At 38.9% G+C, this 18,797-nt stretch overlaps 2 protein-coding genes across 4 annotated transcripts; both read right to left on the bottom strand.

Annotated features, from left to right (window-relative positions):
• Positions 1 to 550: 550 nt before the first annotated feature.
• LOC130727561 (G-type lectin S-receptor-like serine/threonine-protein kinase At4g27290) lies at positions 551 to 7,216 on the bottom strand. Its single transcript, XM_057578750.1, has 2 exons — positions 5,591 to 7,216; positions 551 to 872 (listed from the first exon to the last, which is right to left on the bottom strand). Exons 1-2 carry the CDS (start codon positions 6,408 to 6,410, stop codon positions 739 to 741), a joined length of 954 nt encoding a protein of 317 aa, XP_057434733.1. The 5' UTR covers positions 6,411 to 7,216; the 3' UTR covers positions 551 to 738.
• A 361-nt stretch (positions 7,217 to 7,577) lies between these two features.
• LOC130727381 (uncharacterized) lies at positions 7,578 to 15,956 on the bottom strand. 3 transcript variants are annotated; one of them, XM_057578526.1, is made up of 7 exons: positions 15,553 to 15,956; positions 15,268 to 15,426; positions 14,664 to 14,880; positions 9,542 to 9,730; positions 8,840 to 9,028; positions 8,181 to 8,449; positions 7,578 to 8,065 (listed from the first exon to the last, which is right to left on the bottom strand). In XM_057578526.1, exons 1-7 carry the CDS (start codon positions 15,820 to 15,822, stop codon positions 7,904 to 7,906), a joined length of 1,455 nt encoding a protein of 484 aa, XP_057434509.1. In that variant the 5' UTR covers positions 15,823 to 15,956; the 3' UTR covers positions 7,578 to 7,903. The 3 variants fall into 3 exon arrangements, with proteins under 3 accessions (XP_057434509.1, XP_057434638.1, XP_057434579.1); XM_057578655.1 differs by having other exon boundaries at positions 8,840 to 9,019; positions 15,553 to 15,955; XM_057578596.1 differs by having other exon boundaries at positions 9,542 to 9,721; positions 15,553 to 15,954.
• Between the last annotated feature and the right edge of the window lie 2,841 nt (positions 15,957 to 18,797).

The following is an 18,797-nucleotide window of genomic DNA, read 5'->3' as shown; positions in this document are numbered from 1 at the left end:
GAGTTCGATGGAAACAAGGTCATCTTCTCATTCGTTCGCGTCAGCGGCACGAGGTCGCATCTTTTCTCCAACTTACCACCGCACAGAGATCGAACCCAAACGGGTTTCAATGAGGATGAGCTTGCCTACTTCTGCCTCTCTTCTTTTCTCTTCTTCTCTAACGCAATGACAACAGTGGAAATTACAATGACTCTCATTAGTTTTCCTTTTGTATCTAAAGGGTATTTTTTTGACAAGCTTAAATTTAAGTTATGTGGAGTGTTAGAATATGAAAAAAGCTATTTTATAATATCTTTTTATATCTCATATTATTTCTTATTTAATTAGATTGAGAATTTAATTAAGTAAATATGAAAAATATATCTTGTAATATCATTTTCATATCTTAGATTGTTCCTTATTTAATTAGGATTAGTCTATCAATTACTATAAAAATGAGTAAGTATTTTATCTTTTAAAAAATCAATCATTCACAATTTAATCCCAGTGCATTCAGCTTCTCTTCTATTTTTTTCATGTTTTCTTTACATTACTTTTATATACATGATATTAAGAGCTTTTACCCACGTGTGATGGATTATGTGTTAGCAATGAATTCAAACACACACATAATATGCTGATACAATGTGAAATTATACCGGCGAAGTTATGATTTGGGGATAATAAATAGAAAACAAGACAAGCTATGTTGAAGAAAATGGCTATGAAAAAAAGCAATAATCAGGAACATGAGTTAGATTAAAGAAGGTTACCTCTAACTTTGAATTTTCTCCACCACCAAATAAGCGTGAGAGTTAAAAGGATCAGAAAAATTGATGCAACCATGCTTCCGACCACAACTACCATTTTATGAGAACCATCCTTTGCATAACCTTTTGATTGAGTGAGAAATGAAATAAAAGAGTTAATGAAAAGAAACTATTAGGCAGACTTAATTTTATGTATCTGTAATTTTCTTCTAAGATTAATTTATTTTTTGTTCCATTCATTATTCAGTTTTATTCTCTATAGATATTTTTAGCTAATTAAATTCATCCACTTTTAGAGTTAAATAAATTTGTCTATTATGATTGTTCTCTGCAAATATAGAGAATTTGACCAAGTGTAAAAGGTGTCTGGTCTAAGGTAGTGTTTGGCCTAGCTTTTTTGTAGCTTAAAAGCTCCTTAAAAATAAAAGTTGGGCCAAACAGTTTTTTAAAGAAGATCTTAAAATAAAAGTTACTTAAAAGTTACTTATTTTTTATGAAGGAAAATTTGAGAAAAGCTCTAAAATTAAAAGTTAACCTGAGTAACTTTTATCTAAAAAGTTACTTTTTTTTATTCATATGCATCTATTCCTCTTCAACCTCCCCTCCACCAAGCAGTTCTGTCTCACTCCCTATTCTTTGATTGTAGTCGCATCCTAAATAGAACGACCTCAATTTCAACTGTTCCCTACAGATCGACGCTGCTCTTTTTCTCGCCTCTCCCAGATTTCTTCTTCTTTCCCTCTTCTCCTTCCTGCCTCCATGTCCCATATTTCTCCATCTACATGTCTTTGTGACTGCAAGTTATTTTTTGTTGTTAAGAATTGGGACGGGTTTCATCAAGACATAAAACCAAAGACAAAAATTTCCCCTAACGCATTCTTAGAATCATTGATATCACCATTCACCATGGTCTGCTATGTTTTAACGAAATTTTCATGGAAGACGGAAGATTATGTTTTTAACCTAAAATTTTCATGGGATCTCCTCCTCTAGATTCTCCCGAGATGCCAGGGTTTACCAACGCAGATTCTAGAGAGGCGAGGCATTCGGAGACAGGGAGTCAGAGCAGGGTCCTATGCCAGAGCTAGTGTCAGTGCCAGCAGCCGGTGAGGGAGTCAGTGAGGAGGATCCGGAGGAGGAAGATCCGAGGGGATGAAATTGTACGGTCCGAGTTTCTGATGATGATGCTTTATGTTTCCGCTTTTGTATTTTGATTATTTGTATCAGACTATGTGTTTGAGGGCTCTGTGTCCTCCTTATGTGTTGTCTGCATGACTGTTGAACTATGTGGTGGATCCGTCCGCCGACCATGCATGTTATGTATGTTTGTGTGGTTTGCATTATCATTCTCCGCGTTCTTAGGTTAAGAGGTCGATTACCTGGGGGTGAAAGGGAATGCTCGAGTACACTTTACTCTTGCGATCCCGACCTAACGAGACAACAGTGAGGTAAAGAAAAAAAATGTTCAAAACTTACGTCGCGTGCTCACTCCTAAGTGATGGAGTAGGGCGAAGTCGTCACTCATGGAAGGGGGACGTGACAAGGGTTGGTATCAGAGCAGTGATTCGTCGGCCTAGGGTTAGAGCCTACTAGGGAGTCTAGAATAGGCAGTTAAGGTCGTAGGAAACTAATCACCTTGTGAATTTCAGGAAAGAGATGGCAGCAATGGCTAGGGCTCTTGAACAACTCACCGCTTTCCTGACCGAGCAAGCGGAAAGAGCCAGGAATGGAAGTGGACGTCAACCAGCAAAAGAGGATGTCTACCACGGATTGGACAAGTTTCTGAAGCGAGATCCACCAAAGTTCGAAGGGGGTTACAACCCCGACGGAGCAAATGAGTGGATCCGGGAACTAGAAAGGATTTATGAGACATTGGTGTGCGCTGACCCACGTAAGGTTGCTTTTGCTAGTTATTTGCTTTCAGGAGAAGCTAGGACATGGTGGACTGGAGTAAGAGGGAGGATTACTCCAGCGGACGGAGCCATATCCTGGGAGATCTTCAAGAATGCATTCCTGGAAAAGTACTTCCCAGCGGATGCGAAGGGAAGGAAGGAGATGGAATTTTTGGAACTGAAGCAAGGTACGATGTCAGTTGGAGAATATGCAGCTAAGTTTGAGGAGCTGTGTCGGTTCCACCCACATTGTAGTGCAGCGGCTGATGAGACCTCCATGTGTGTCAAGTTTGAGTATGGACTGAGGCCGGACATCAGGACTGCTGTGGGACATGACCAGATTCGGAACTTTGCTACCCTGTTGGAAAAGTGTAGGATTTTTGAAGAGAATGAGAAGTCCAGGAAGGAGTACTTGAAGGGACAAGGTGTTAACAAGGCACCGAAGAAGTAGGAGGAGAGAAGGAAACCATACTTTAGACCACCAGAGCAAGGAAGGAATCGGTTCGGAAATCGAACAGGAGGACTTGGATTCCATAATAGGGCAAGCGGATTCAATCCTAACAATCCATTTTGCGTAAGGAGCCGAAGGAATGGACACCGTGCTCAAGAGTGTAGAGCAGTGTTAGGGGAGCAGGCTAGTACGCAGGCTAGCGGAAATGGGAGTCAAAACCCTACCGCCACAACTGGCGAGGGAAATAGCAGAGGTGCACCTGCACCAAGGGACAACCGGAAGTTTGGACGACCCACAAATAAGGGAAAGGTGTTTGCTATGTCGCTGAAGGAAGCGGTTGAAGCACCGGAACTTATCCAAGGTACGTGTTATGTTAATAATTTTCCTTTAAGTGTTTTATATGATTCGGGTGCGACGCATTCGTTTATATCACAAGAGAGGGTCAAAAAATTAGGAATACCAGTGACAAGTTTGGCATGGGACTTGGAAGTAAGTACCCCGACTAAGAACACTAGTAGAACCTCGGAAGTTGTAGGAATTGTAAGTTAGAAACCTTAGGAAGAACCTTTAGACATGACTTAGTATGCTTACCCCTAGAAGGACTAGAAGTGATATTAGGGATGGATTGGCTGACAGCCAATGATGCTACCCTAAACTGTAGGAAGAAGACGGTCACTTTTGGAACTAGTGAGGGAGACGCTTAGCGAGTAAAGCGAACCGATAAGGTAGGAAAAGCGTCCGAGTACGAATCAGACATACTCTTAGGAGCAAGGGAGACGGATAAGAGTGACACAGGTATAGAAGGGATACCCGTGGTAAGGGAATTTCCCGATGTATTCCCTGAAGAAGTGTCTGAGTTACCACCGGAGAGAGAAGTTGAGTTTTCTATAGACTTGGTTCCTGGAACAGGATTGCCGAGAACTCCAAGCAAGAATGATGTTATTTGGGTAATTGTAGACCGACTTACCAAGTGCGCGCATTTCATAGCAGTAAACATGACATACTCACTAGAAAAGTTAGCGAGAATATATGTGAAGGAAGTCGTGAGGCATCATGGAATACCAGCAAGCATAGTTTCGGATAGAGATCCGCGGTTTACATCACGGTTCTGGAAGAGCCTACACAAGGCCTTGGGAACGGACTTGAAGTTCATTTCAGCATATCACCCCCAGACGAACGGACAGACAGAAAGAACCATTCAAACGCTGGAGGATATGCTGCGAGCATGTGCTTTAGAGGAGCAAGGCAGTTGGGAGGACTGTTTGCCATTGGTAGAGTTTTCGTATAACAATAGTTTTCATTCAAGCATAAGGATGGCACCATTTGAAGCATTGTACGGAAGGAAGTGTAGAACCCCGTTGAGTTGGTTTGATGAAGGAGACAAGTTAGTATTAGGACCCGACGTAGTGCAATATATGTCAGAGAAAGTGTAAAGGATCAGAGAGAAGCTTAGGATAGCACAGGATAGACAGAAAGCTTACTATGATCGTAGGAGAAAACCCTTAGAGTTTGACGAGGGAGATCATGTTTTCCTCAGAGTTAATCCAGTTACAGGAATAGGAAGGTCGATTAAGTCGAAAAAGCTTACACCGAAGTACTTAGGACCTTATCAGATCCTTAGAAAGGTGGGAGTATCAGCTTATCAAATAGCACTGCCACCATCTTTGTCAAACTTGCACGATGTATTTCACGTTTCCCAAATGAAGAAATACATCCCCGACCCTTCTCGTGTGATAAAACCTGAACATATACAACTCAAGGAGAACTTAACATACACTGCCGAACCTAAAAAGATATTGGATAGAAGGATGAAACAACTTAGGAAAAAGGAAATCCCATTGGTAAAAGTAGCTTGGAATGAAGGGGAGGATGAAGAAGCTACTTGGGAACTAGAAGAGGATATGAGAAGGGCATACCCTCAACTGTTTAGTATATTAGGATGTGAATTTCGGGACGAAATTCTCAAAAAGGAGGGGAGAGTGTAACATCCCACCAACCAGGTAAAGACCTCGTAGACGATACGAAACCTTAGAGAGTCGGAATAGGTAAAATATGAGATGATAGTATAAATATAATATATATATATATATATGCGTGTATGTGTGTAAAAATATGATATTTTATTGTAGTACTTGATTGCACGTAAATCGAGATGTCGGTCAGTCGACTTTAAAGCGACCCGGCAATAGAAGTACCAAAAACACGGTCATGATAACTCCAATTAGAGGATGAACTCGAGATAGAGGTAGGATAAGGCTAAATAGATTATCTGATCACATCTCTTGACAATGATAAATAAATTGTCTCAGATTGATCGAAACCCAAATCGAGCTAAAAGAGTGATACTTTAATCACTCAAAAGAGATGATATTGAACCTTGAGAAGGGAAATACACTCTAATTTAGCACTAACAGACCTGACCTGAATCAGTGTAATATTTAAAATCCATTATCAAGATATATAAGGCTGGCATTATCAAGATATATAAAATCCATTACCTGTTTCGGAGGCAGCCAATCGAACATACAGATCTTGCCCTGCATCTGGAAGTTGTCTCAAGTCGAATAGATCCCCAAACCAGAGGATACATCCACTTCCTTCCCCAGTAATGTTTGAGTTTGCATAAGCCGTACATGAACAATTTTCCCAGCACTTTGCATTGCATTCATCAAGTGTCATACTTGTATTAATCCAAGATGTATGAGTATCCGGGACCTTGACATTTTGAAATTTGGTGAAACCATCTTTACCCCTCTCTCTGCAGCTCCATGGTTCAGCGCGCAAGCATCCTTGACTCCAGTTGTTTAAAGCCCAATTTTGAGGCGATTTAGGCGTGAATCCACTTAAACACTCACATTCCGGCGGCGGCGGGGACTTGTCCACCACGGAACAGCTCCCAAATGAGCCACAATGCTTATAGCTGTCACACCTATCTCTCGGAACACTCGTATACGGCTGCCATCTTCTGTTTTCTTCATTCAAAGTGAAGCGCTGAAAAGCATAAACAGTTTGGTTGATGACACTTCTTGAAATCAACAACGGGTCCATGGGGTTGTATTTGTAATAAAACTCATCCTTTTCACGCACAAAATACACCTTGAACAATGGAGGATTCTTCAAAGATGGCGTGGCACTGTAGCGACGGCCATTCCAAGGGCCAGTTCTGTAGAGAATGGTTGAGCCATTCCGTATCTCCATTTCAGGAATCTCAGTTTTGAAGAAGCCATAAGTAAGTGTACCAGAAGATGGGTCATCCCAACTCTTCCAAGCAGTTAGGTGCCTATTAAAGCCACTCGTTAGGTTCCAACCGAGCTTCATTCCAGGTAGAAATGTATCAGTCGGGTAGTCAAAGCTCTGCCACAAGTATTCCCCAGAATCACTCTCTTTCTCTTTCTCATCCCTAAAACAAAGTTGCCAGAAACTAAGAGTTGTGCTACAATGACACCTGAACTACCTTTTGTTGTTTGATTTGTTGAGTTGTTGACCAGTGAGCCGTGCCATTCTTGCTGAGAAGGACGAGGTTTCCCTCTTTGGTTATGCTCAACTTGCCTGAGTTTTCATTTGCTAACGGATTGTCTCGGTTAGCAACCCAGACCACTGTTTTCACTGAGACATTTCTGAACCAGATTCCTAAGTAGCGGTTTGTGGAACTTCCTGGACTGAAGAAACCCAACTCATATGTTCCACCCTGTGAGACCAGTGTTGTTCCATCCGGAAGAGACTCAAACTGGGTCATGGTATCACCAGTTTCACAGCAAATTTGGGAGGTCAAGGAGAGTAGCTATACAACAAGAAGCATGAAAGCTAAAATGGCCATTCTGTGGTAATTGTATCACAACCACACAGAGCTTAAGAAATATAGATAGATATTTAAGAAGGAGCCTTTGCTTTGAGTATAAAGACGAAGACTATTGCTTGACTTGTTAGCTAGTTGACTTGACTTGGTCTCTTATGTGTTGGATCGTTTGTCCACCGCATCAGCAGATTAGTACAGTAGGAAGTTTCGAGGTAATTGTAATGGCAAATCCAATTAATAGTTATTTTCAAAAGCAAGAAAGGCAAGACCAATGATTTTAATTCAATAGTTTTATTCACAACAATTTTGTTTTTCCAGGACATTACATAATTGATCTCATTTCTTATTGGAGTTTTAGTCTTTTCCAATTAACTTCTTGTAACAGGTCCAAAAAGAAAAACCGAGTTCTACAAGTGTATATGCCTTTGTATTATAGGGCATAGGTGCTTCTTCCACACTTTTATTTCGCAATTCAAGTTTTTCTGCTTTTCATTAAATGATTGTCCAAACATACGGTTCCTTCCAAGTTGATGATGCCTCCACCGCAGGAAGGGTGAAAGTGAATTATTAACAACAATGTTGCCTGATAGTTGAATTACGCCAAGAATGCATGGCCTATAAAATGCAATCATGCAATGGCACCGTAAAAATGGATATCCTCTAATGTCACAAGAAAATGAAGCGAAACATTGAGTCAAATATCTATTCATATGTATTAAATCCGGTTCATAAGTTTGTCTCTCTTTATAAACATATTACAACCTGACAGTTTGATGCGAAGTTTTACATAAGACCCTGATTCTCGCTAAGACTCATTGAACCGTATTTCCCTTCAATAATTCACTATGGACCGACCCACAGCTGAATAATGGAGGAATTGGATGATAATATTAACTGAGGTTCGAGTTCAGAATATCTACGTTGAGCTGCTTCAGTATCTAAAAAAGGATAAAAATGAAAAAGAAAGGAACAAGAAAAATATCCAAGACACAAGAAAGTTAAATATCCTTAACCACTATCTTCCCCTCCCTCTTCCTCTGCCCCTTCCTCTTCCTCTTCCCCTTCCCCTACTTCTTCCTCCTTCAAACATTGAATGACTGCCATCAGAATCCCTTTCATATGTGAACATACTCATTCTAATATCCTGTGCCTTAGTTTCCTGAGAACCCCTTTGTACCTGAATAACATATAGGGCATTGGAACAGGTGATGCAAGGGTAAGTAAAATGATGGAAAGTAAGACAAAACAGCACGAAACTCACAAACATTACTAAGAGAGATTACACAACTTACCCCAGAATCTTCAAGGTTAAATTGATTCTGAAGCTGCCAAGCAAGATCCTCATCACGACTAACATCTACAACATCGTCTTTAATAGAAGGCTTTGCCTGGGACTTTCTTTTTTCATATTCATCCAGAGTAAATACAACTGGATCTTCTTGTCTCCCTCTGCCCCTATGTTTCCAACCCTTAGGATTCCGACCATCCTGATATGGGTTATTCAGTTTCTGAAGTAATTTTTGGGCAGCAGCTTGATTTTGCACAGGAACAGATTCCACAACTGTAACAGAGAACAAATAACTAACAAAAATGGATTCCATCATTAAAAAGGCATGTAAATTGTTTCATCATTTGAGTGTTCAATTAAATTTCAATGACTTCTGGTTCCTCTACGTATACTGTACACAGCAAGTCTCTTAGTGAATATATCAAACTAAACATCCAACAAGCATATCCCTTCCCAGAGCATTTGGATGCGAGTTCAATTTATTATGTTGACACTCCTTTAACACTTGGCAAGAAGCCATTCCAACCAACAAAAAGTCGTAAGAGGGGGAAAATGTCAATTCCTGGTGCACCTTTTCTATTCAGGTTTTAATTTCAGAAGCAACTCAAGATTACCATATCATACATACAAAAAAGAAGGGGGAAAAAACAGAAAAGGCAGCACCTTCTTTCGGCCTTGTCCCTGAACTACTAGGTTTGTCGTCAGCTCTTTCTGGGGGCAATTTGGATCTTGGATTTACGTCCAACATATCTGCTTCCTGATTAGTGTTTTGTTGGATACTAGTTGGCCTCATCACAGCTTCACCAACCACAGCAATGGGCTTACCACCTCTAGAGTTATATTCTGCAAAACCTGCAAGAGGTCAGCTTCTTCGCCAACTCTTTAAAAACTACTCATGCATTCTGAACCGAACAATCCTTTTCAGGTTTGAAGGTCTATTATTAGTATCACAAATAAGGTATCAATATCTGCTCAAACATTTCATTATAAAATCAAGACTCAAGTAAATTAGACTGACTTCCCTTGAGAGTTATGAAATCTAAAACATAGCCATTAGTTTTGGGTATTAGTTATTACACTGATCTTCCTTGGAGGTTTATAGCAATGGGTGGAAATTGGCAAACACTGATCTTCCCAAGAGATGCAGCAAGCCACTTTGTTAATATCAAATCAACCATTCAACCAGCCAATCCCTTAACAGGGCATTTGCATGTGGGGTTTGAATAAGTTCCGTTTATTATGTTGACACTCCTTTACACTTGGCAACCAGATGCCATTCCAATCAGCAAAAAGTGATAAGAGCAGCTCAAGATTACCATATCATACATACAAAAAAACGCAAAAAATGATCGAAAAAGGCAGCACCTTCTTTCTGCCTAGTCCATGAACTACTAGGTTTGTCGTCAGATCTTCCTGGGGGCAATTTCGATTTTAGATTTACGTCCAGAACCTCTGCCTTCTGCTTAGTGTTCTGCTCAATACCAGTTGTCCTCATCTCAGTTTCACCCACCACAGCAATAGGCTTATCACTTCTAGAGTTATAACCTGCAAAACCTGCAAGATGTCAGCTTCATTGTCCTCAATGAAAACTACTCATGCATTATGAATTGCAAATAATCCTTTTCAGGTTTGAAAGCCAATTACAAAGAATCAAAAATAGGGGTATCCATATTTGTTCAAAGATTGCAAAATAATCGAGACTCAAGCAATTACATTGACTTCCCTTGAGGCTTATGAAACCTACAAAATCACCCATTGGATTTTGGTATTAGTTATTACAATGATCTTCATTGATGGTTTATTTAATGGATGGAAATTGGTAAGGAGAAGGTGTCCATGTTTGAACCTTGTTTCTCTGGAGAAAAATGCCCGGAGATAATTTAACAGGAGTTACATGTATCATAAAACCCAAAAAGGAGGAAAATTCCAAACAAGACGGTTTGTTCCTGTAAGTTTCCCAAATATTGGAGGTTGTAATTTACTCCATCAAGTAGTCCACACAAACAATAATAACACAATAATGGACTGGTGCGAACAGCAGTATCTAATGCCAAAAGTATGAAAAAACTGGAATAAGAAAATATACACGCAAGATGCAAGAAAAGCTTTGATTCTTTATTGCAAGACCCATAGAATGGGAAAAACATATTACACCATAATATCCTGGTCTGGGTACTCAAAACTCCAGGTCTCTCCCAAATCTATTATTTTCGAACCACATGATCACTCCCATTTGAATTGTTTCACAGACTAACAATAGTTAGTTATCCTCAGTGGCTTTCCCTATTATGATTTACATAGACCTTCGTAACTGGGGGACTTTGCCACTATTAATACCCCTCCCTAATATATCCACACTTGTCCTTAAGGTGGAAGAAATGGAAAGCTGCTTACTCACAGCTGTTCTCACACTTGAGTGTGTGGTTCCGTTTCAGTAAAACGTCTCCAAATCACCAGCTGAGTTGACCCTCTGCTTCTGTTTTTAGTTACAAATTGCAATTAGGGATGAAAATAGGTAGGGTACTACCGTACTCATTCCCGTACCCACATCTATAAAATAATTGTAATACTGGGACCCGAACATATACCCGTGTGGTTGCAACTTCAATTGTCATACATTAATCCCCTGAGTACCTATCAATGTTGTTAATCGCGGTCGCGGATCGCGGACTATAGCGGTAAGCCAAGAATCCGCTATTTTCAGCCTCTTAAAGCGGAAAATAGTGAAAAAAGCGGCTAATAGCGGGTAATCGAGAAGTAGCGGTAAGCCAAAAAAACGCTACGCTATAACCGCTATTTGACAACACTGGTACCTATATATTTGTACTAGGACAATTACTTGTACTAGGGTTAGGTACTATACCCACACCAGAACTCGCAAAATTAGATAAGTAATTACCCTTACCCAAACCCATTTGATGGGTAAATACCAATGTTATCAACATCGGATCTTACATAGGTGGTCAAAAATAGTAAATTGTGTAACTGTAGATTGGATTGTAAGATCCCCTTTTAGACATGTAAATTATGCTTAAAACTTATACATAAGCAAATAAAATTACATAGATAAGAAAAATTACTAGAGTAAACTTTCAGTTTGAATTCAGTAACAGTTTCCTGTTAAGCAAAATTCTGTTACAGTTAGTTTCCTGTTAAGCTTAATTCTGTTAGCATCTATTGTAAGCTTTTGATGTAAGCTTTAGTCTTCAGCTATCTATACAAGAGCTTCCCTCGATCAAGTTAATCAAATGAGATATCAAAATTTCATTACGCACTCAGTTTTCTCCCACTCTAATTCTATCTCAACCTAATTCCCCTTCTTCTCAATATGACATGAAGAGCAAGGTTCAGTCCTTGATCCATGGCTTCCATCGCCAATTCTCTTTCTTGTTCTAATAACAGAGCATCATCAAATGCTCCTATAACTTTTTCTCATTCGATCCGCATAAAGCTTGATGAATGATGATGATGAATCAAACTTTTTCCTAATATTCATCTTTGATTTCTCACTAAAGAAGACAGAGAAAATGATCAGCATACCTAAAGTGGGAACATCAAGACTGTGCTCTTTACTTCGTTACTTTCTTCACATTCCGATTCTTTTCTTCTTACAGTTATCAATTGTAATCATTCTTGGCAAGTTTGGGAGGAGATTCAAAACTTCTCCCAAGCTCAATCTCAAGCTCAGTCCACACAACTCAGATCTCAACTCAAGACTATTACCAAAAGTTCGGGATCTACTCATCATCTCAAAAGAATGAAGACAATTGTTAATGTTTTGATTTCTATTTTCTATTGGAGATTCAGTAAGTCACAGCGACCACCAAAATGCAATTTTCAATGGCCTTCTGATATGCCCCTCCTTGATGCAAGGGCTGAAATGGATCGTCTAGGATTGCTTTGGTGCTAAAAAAACTCTGAATTGTAAGGAGGAATGGAGATGAATTGCGACTAAGAAAGAAATGGATAGAAAACGAGATGAATTTTAGTGGAATAAAGAGATGAAGACTTCACACAAAGGGTGATTATCCTTTGATATGTCAAGTTCTTGAATCACTCAAGAAACCAAGAGTATCACTCTAGAGACATGAATTTCAAAAATTCAATAAGCTTTTCATTCATAATCTGAAAATTACAATGACAATGTGCTCTTTTTAAAACTCTTTCTTAACACTCATTCCTTTCTTAAAACTCTATCTAGGCTGAAATTTTCTCCTTTAAAAAGAGCACATTGTCATTGTAATTTTCAGATTATGAATGAAAAGCTTATTGAATTTTCGAAATTCATGTCTTGAGAGTGATTCTCTTGATTTCTTGAGTGATTCAAGAACCTGACATATCAAAGGATAATCACCCCTTTGTGTGAAGTCTTCATCTCTATTCCACAAAAATTCATCTCGTTTTCTGTCCATTTCTTTCTTGATCGCAATTCATCTCCATTCCTCCTTACAATTCATAATTTTTTTAGCACCAAAGCAATCCTAGACGATCCATTTCAGCCCTTGCATCAACAAGGGGCATATCACCTTACAAAAGAATTCAGCTCCATGTTGACTGTCTTTTTACAATCGAACTTCTCCATCTTCAAATCCAGAAGTTGAAGCAATGATAATTGCTCGTGAATTCATAATTGATTGTACATAGAAACGGCAGATTGGAGATGCTTCAGCTTCAGTGCTTTTGGGAACTTTAATTCGCAATCATATCCTAATTCTGGTGTATCTACACAGGCAAATTGTTTCTTGAGTTTCTCAACATGGAGGCAGTAACTTTCATCCTCGCGATGGTTTTGGCAGCCAGTTAGGTGGTCCAGTGTTGTTAATGGCGGATAGCGTCGCGTAGCGGCGAGCCCAAAATCCGCAATAGCGCTATAGCATGTAGCGCTATGGCCGCTACGCTGAAGGAGGAGGAGGAAGAAGGAGGAGGAGGAGGAAGGAGGAAGGAGGAAGGAGGAAGGAGGAAGAAGACAGCAACAGATCTCTGTTTTCATCGTGAAAAACAGGGGGAGAATGCAGAAGCAAGGTTGAAGAAGAGTAAAACGCAGCGTTCCATTTAAAGAAACTGTGACAGCCTCAGAATGCCCTTAAAAAGTTTACAATTATGTTTAAATCTGAGGGCATTTTGGGGTTTTCTCCCTGAACAGTAGGGTTTTTATCCTCACTTGAAACACTGCGTTTCACTAAAGAAACGAAAACCCAAAATTACCCTTAAAAAGTTTAACATAATGTTTAAATATGGGGGCAACTTGGGGTTTTCGCCCTGAAGATTAGGGTTTTTCCTCCTTTCTTCCTCGCGCCGCTCCAGACGCGATTGCAGCCGCTACCGCCGCGACGCGATTTCTGCGCCACAACGACCTCCAGCGTCGCGGTCAACCACCGCTCCGCCACGCAGCACCGCTATTGCGCCGCGATTGCGCGCTATTGACAACACTGAGGTGGTCGCAGTCGCCGAGGAGGCAAAGGACGTGGAGGTTGCAACATGCAGTGCCAGATCTGTTACCGGTGTGGACATGATGCAGCACCTTAATACTACATGAACTCTAGTCTAGTGGACACTCACAGTTTGGATCTGCACATCAATTCAGGCCTATTTCAAATTGGCCTTACTCCGCAGTTTGGGCCGTGTAATTTGGGACAGTTTCCTTTTTCTTCTCCAGCTGCTTATTGCCCCAGGTTTTCATATGGACATCCAGTTTGGCCTCCTATTTCTGATGCAGCATCTTAATACTACATGAACTCTAGTCTAGTGGACACTCACAGTTTGGATCTGCACATCAATTCAGGCCTATTTCAAATTGGGCTTACTCCGCAGTTTGGGCCGTGTAACTTGGGACAGTTTCCTTTTTCTTCTCCAGCTGCTTATTGCCCCAGGTTTTCATATGGACAGCCAGTTTGGCCTCCTATTTCTGGCCTAAGACTACCCACCCCACCTTAGATGATTAATGTTTGGACTCCACAGAGTTCATCTTCTGACTTCTAAGTCTACTACCAACAGTCGATTCCAACAAGATTTCTTCTGGTAGTTTGGCAATAATAATCAACAAACTAAGTTGTCGAAAGTCGATAATCATCAAAAGTCTCATGCACCTAATCAACCAGATCGGAGCTTTGATACCATTTGAAAAATCTGGAATCAGAAAATACACCCAAACACACAAGAAGCAAGAAGGGCTTTGATTGTTTACTGCAAGACCCAAAGAATGGGAACAACAATGGTACACCATAATCTCCGGGATACTCATCAAGTCTAGGCCTCTCTCAAATCTGTTATTTTCTCACCACATGATAACAGTCTTCCTCCTACTATTTATATTGTTTAACTAAATATATACTCTAACTAACAGTAGTTAGTTGTCCCCCTATGGCTCCCCTAATTTGACTGGTTTTATTGAGGGTCATTGCCTATCAAAATACAATGGCCATAAAAAGTAGTAGTGCATGCACTAGCAAAGAAAACATCAAGAAATGAAAGATTATTTTTTGTTGACCTGATGAAGATCCAACCTGCAGCTTCACAAATGAAGGCGGACCACCTGTATCACGATCCTCTAACTGCCTTACAGATGATCGGGAGAATACTGAGTATTTTTTGTTCATCTGCCATTCTTCATAAAGTGACTCAACAACACCTCCTAATACAGTCAAAACTTTAGGATTTAAGCAAGCTATGCCACTATGAACCGCAACTTTATTTTCCAAACGAATCTGCCAAAGGAGTACAAAAATAGTATCATAAACTGTAAAACGTATTTAAGAATGAATAAAATATATAAGTACAGATCCACATAGCGGAGAAAGCAACTTCTTTTACATACTTGAGCACATAAACTAACCTACCAACTAACAATGTAAATAACTAACTTTCAAATCAGTAATCTAGTAAAGTCTATGTAACAACTACATGAATCATAATATCATAATATTCCAAACATGCATCAACCCACGACAAATCCTGCCCTCAAAATCTACATTGCAATAAGCTAACCAACATAATTTTTTAAAATTTTGTGACATGATTGCTAACGGAAAGAGAAACCATGCCATGCCATCTGTTGTAGGCTCATAATCATGACAAATAAAAAATGGTATTACCTTAGTACCCGGAACCACATCATCGGGTATAACTGGAATGTGAGAATACTCTACAGCAGTGATCTCGGAGTGACCATCAGTAAGACATAGTCTAAGAAGTCTCCGGCCACCCGAACTTCCACCCACACTGCTCTTAGAAATGTCCCTCACTGAAGATATCTGTAACAACCAACAACTATAAATTATCCCATTCAACTTTGAGCCATAAATACAATATTCGCAACAACACAAACAGAAACCGAATACAAATGAAAAATTCGCGAAATTGAAAGAAGATGACTTTGCCTGAAGGACTTTGGGGCCGAGAAGATGCGAAGAAGGGTTGCGAAGAAGAGAGGGATGGGGCAAGGACTTGGCTCCGATGGATCTAAGGTCCGAATTGAGAAGCTCCGATTCAACGAAATCTACCACCTTGGAACGGTCATCGGCAAGTGCAGATTGAATAACGATGATGGCTTTCAATTGGTCTGTGTCTTCCAAACACCAACCTCTTCCTCTTAGGGTTTCTAACACCACCGTTCCTGCCTCTGAAACACTCCGCGAATTCTCCTCCATTTCGAATGCTCAATCAGCCTCAACAATCTCTCATGGTCATGGGTAAACCCTAGTTCTTAAGTTTTCTCCTGTAAAATAAAACGGTAGGGAGGGCGGGGGACACAACATTCAATAAGCACCACATTGCGGTTTGCACTATATTTTTTTTATAAGGTTGTACATTTTTTTCTTCTTTTAGAAAATAGGTTGCACATCTTTATAACTATTTCTTTTTAACAAAAGTTGTACGACGGAGAGGAAACACTTCTAGATTATCAGGGCAGGACATTAGTAACATGTTGGATAGGCCTCGACTTTTTTGTAGAAACCTCACATCGGGGGATCCCAATATGAAGGATGACCACCAACTGGTATTTTATTCAATGTAGAGGATTTGAAACCTCACATCTTTATAATATTGCACGAGTTTTATTTTTTTAATACATCAGAAAACTAAATGGTACGTCGTAATTTCTCAATTGGAGATCACATTAGCAACTCAACAAAGTATAGGGGCTAGCTTAGAAATTTTTTCAAAAAGGTTATAAATTTCGAAAATCAACTCATTATCACTCAAGCAAGTGCATCTGAGAAGTTCTCAAGAAAGTGAGGTAAATCACTAGGATATCTTAATTACTCGTACCAGGGTTTTCCTAGCCAGAACAATTCAATAGTTCATCTCCCAAGTTTAGACAAGTTTATTCGTCGCCTGACTTGATAACACGGCTCAATTATAAATTTTCAAACATGACTTATCTTAAATTAAGATAGTGATAAATACTCATATAAAATAATATAATAGTAATTCGAAAATTTTATCTTGGCCCCATGTGCTTCAACAAAATTGATAACCCGAGGTTATATGGTTCTTTGATGTGGTAATTTGCATGTTTTGTGGGGTTTAGTAAAGTTATTTCATTATTTTTAGTTAAGTATTTGCATTATTTTAATATTTTGTTATTTTAATTATTTTTATTATTATAGTTTTTAGGTTATTTTTATAGATTTCTTTAGGATTTAATGGAGTTATTTTGAAGTTGTTATCTTTTTCTATCTTTTAGTTAATTTCGGTTATTAGTTTTTAATTATTTCCTTTTTTTATTTTAGGTTAAGATTTAAGGAAATCAAGAAAAGAAGAAGATATGGAGTGGCTGGAGATTTTTGCATGAAATCCGTGCAAATTTAGCTTGTTTCTCGCGCAAATGCTTGAGCATCATAGTTGCTAGAATTTTTTGCGTGAAAATTCGTGCAATTCCTTCCTTATTTCGCGCAATTGCCGTTTTGTGTTATTTTTGCCCGAATTTTCATGCACATTTCTATGTTTCCTGGCGCAAATGCGCCAAACTCCGCTGTAAAGGGTATAAAACCTGATTTTAACCTAATTTCTTGTACCTTTTCACGTTGTAACACTTTAGCTTTTGGGATTGCAATTGAGCACGAATCTCTTAGGGTTTGCAGAGCTTTTTCAAGGCTTCTACTGGAGATTCTAGGTGCTATTTCTTCTCTCTTGTAATCTTGATTATGATCATGCTTGGATAAACCCCTTTTAGTACTTGGGTTGTGGATCCTTTTTAGGATTATGTTTTGATTCGAAATTTTGCTTCATATGAATTATATTTTCCAATCTACGTAGTTGTTTCAATTTATCTTTATTATACTTGAATGCATGCGAGTAATTTACTGATTCTTATGAGAACGGAAGTTGATTAGAAATTAGAGAATCAAGATAACAATTAGATTAGTTGTTCCCTACTGCTTGATTCAAGAGTAGAACCTAATTGTGTTGGCTAGTTTAAACAGGACTTCATCTTCAATTCCCTGGTCTAGGTGCTGGTAAACAGACTTAGTAATTGAATTGAAAGTCTAGGGGTGTGAGATATCAACATCTTAGAACATAGGTTAAATCGTCGTAGAGAATTTTATTGGATTCATATGAACATTGTTAGAATGAAAGTATAAGCCGAATAGGTGAAACAAGACTCAAGTACTATCTTCTCATCTAATTTCTTAAACTATTTTAATTTCCGTTCTTACTTTTTATGAGTGATTGCTACAATCTGCAAAATCCTTAAAATTGGTTTTTATTTTCATAATCTAAATATTAGAAGTTCAGAGAATTAGTATTGAATCACAATCCTCGAGGGATCGACAATTTATTACTACGAGCAACTTTGTATACTTGCAAAGGAGCTATGATACAGTGGAAGTCGTACTAGGATTGCAAGCGCAAATCCTAAAATAAAAGGTTTCTGGAATCCACCAGAAAGTAAGGGATAACAAGCACTGAACCCTAAAAAGATAACTCTGGAATCTACCTGAAAGTCTGGAATCCACCAGTAAAGAGATAAAAATCTCAAATTTGATTATCAATAACTTCCTATGGCTCATGCCTTACAACTGCTTAAATAGAGAAATATGAAAACCCTAATGAAACTAAAAATATTCTATTCTAAAATTAAAAGATCCTATTCTAAAATATACAAATTAAAAGACCCTATTCACAGAATAAAAAGATCCTAACCACGAATAAATAAAATTACTAAAATACTAAAAATATCCTAAAAAGCTCATACATCAGTCTCCTCTTCTTGTGAAGAACTCGACCCCGAGTTCTCATCACGATAAAGGACTTCAGCTGCCTCAAAACACCAGGATCAAAAGGCTTCCAAATTAAACCAAGGAGAGTGAGTGTTGAATATCTAATAAAAGCACATGGAAATGAGTGTGGAGACTCCTGTTTTGAAACACTAGCGTCCATCTTGTTGATACCTATAACACCCCGATTTCGGTGGCATCACTTTAGTAACCAAAAAGAAACTTAAAGCGGAAAAACGCGAATATTTTTTTTTCAATAATACAATCAAAGACTGAAAGAAATAAACTCCCCAACAAAAGATAACAGAACTAATATACAATAATATTTACAGCCCCCGCGTAAGTAACAAACCACGTCACGAGTATCCTCCAGTGACGAGAAGTAGTAGAAAGTAGCGCCC

The sequence above is a fragment of the Lotus japonicus genome, chromosome 1, assembly GCF_012489685.1.
Source record: "Lotus japonicus ecotype B-129 chromosome 1, LjGifu_v1.2".
NCBI classification, from domain to species: domain Eukaryota; kingdom Viridiplantae; phylum Streptophyta; class Magnoliopsida; order Fabales; family Fabaceae; genus Lotus; species Lotus japonicus.
This window is presented reverse-complemented; position numbering and strand designations above follow the sequence as displayed.

What these genes read in the sequence shown, in the direction of transcription:
- LOC130727561 (XM_057578750.1), bottom strand. Translation starts at nt 6,410, where the DNA reads ATGAAGCTCGGTTGGAACCTAACGAGTGGCTTTAATAGGCACCTAACT. An exon ending in ATTGGCTGCCTCCGAAACAG is followed by an intron (nt 873 to 5,590) that starts GTAATGGATTTT and finishes CTCAATCAAAAG; the next exon opens with GTTATGCAAAGGATGGTTCT.
- LOC130727381 (XM_057578526.1), bottom strand. Translation starts at nt 15,822, where the DNA reads ATGGAGGAGAATTCGCGGAGTGTTTCAGAGGCAGGAACGGTGGTGTTA. An exon ending in TCGGCCCCAAAGTCCTTCAG is followed by an intron (nt 15,427 to 15,552) that starts GCAAAGTCATCT and finishes TGGTTGTTACAG; the next exon opens with ATATCTTCAGTGAGGGACAT. An exon ending in TTAACCTTGAAGATTCTGGG is followed by an intron (nt 8,066 to 8,180) that starts GTAAGTTGTGTA and finishes TATGTTATTCAG; the next exon opens with GTACAAAGGGGTTCTCAGGA.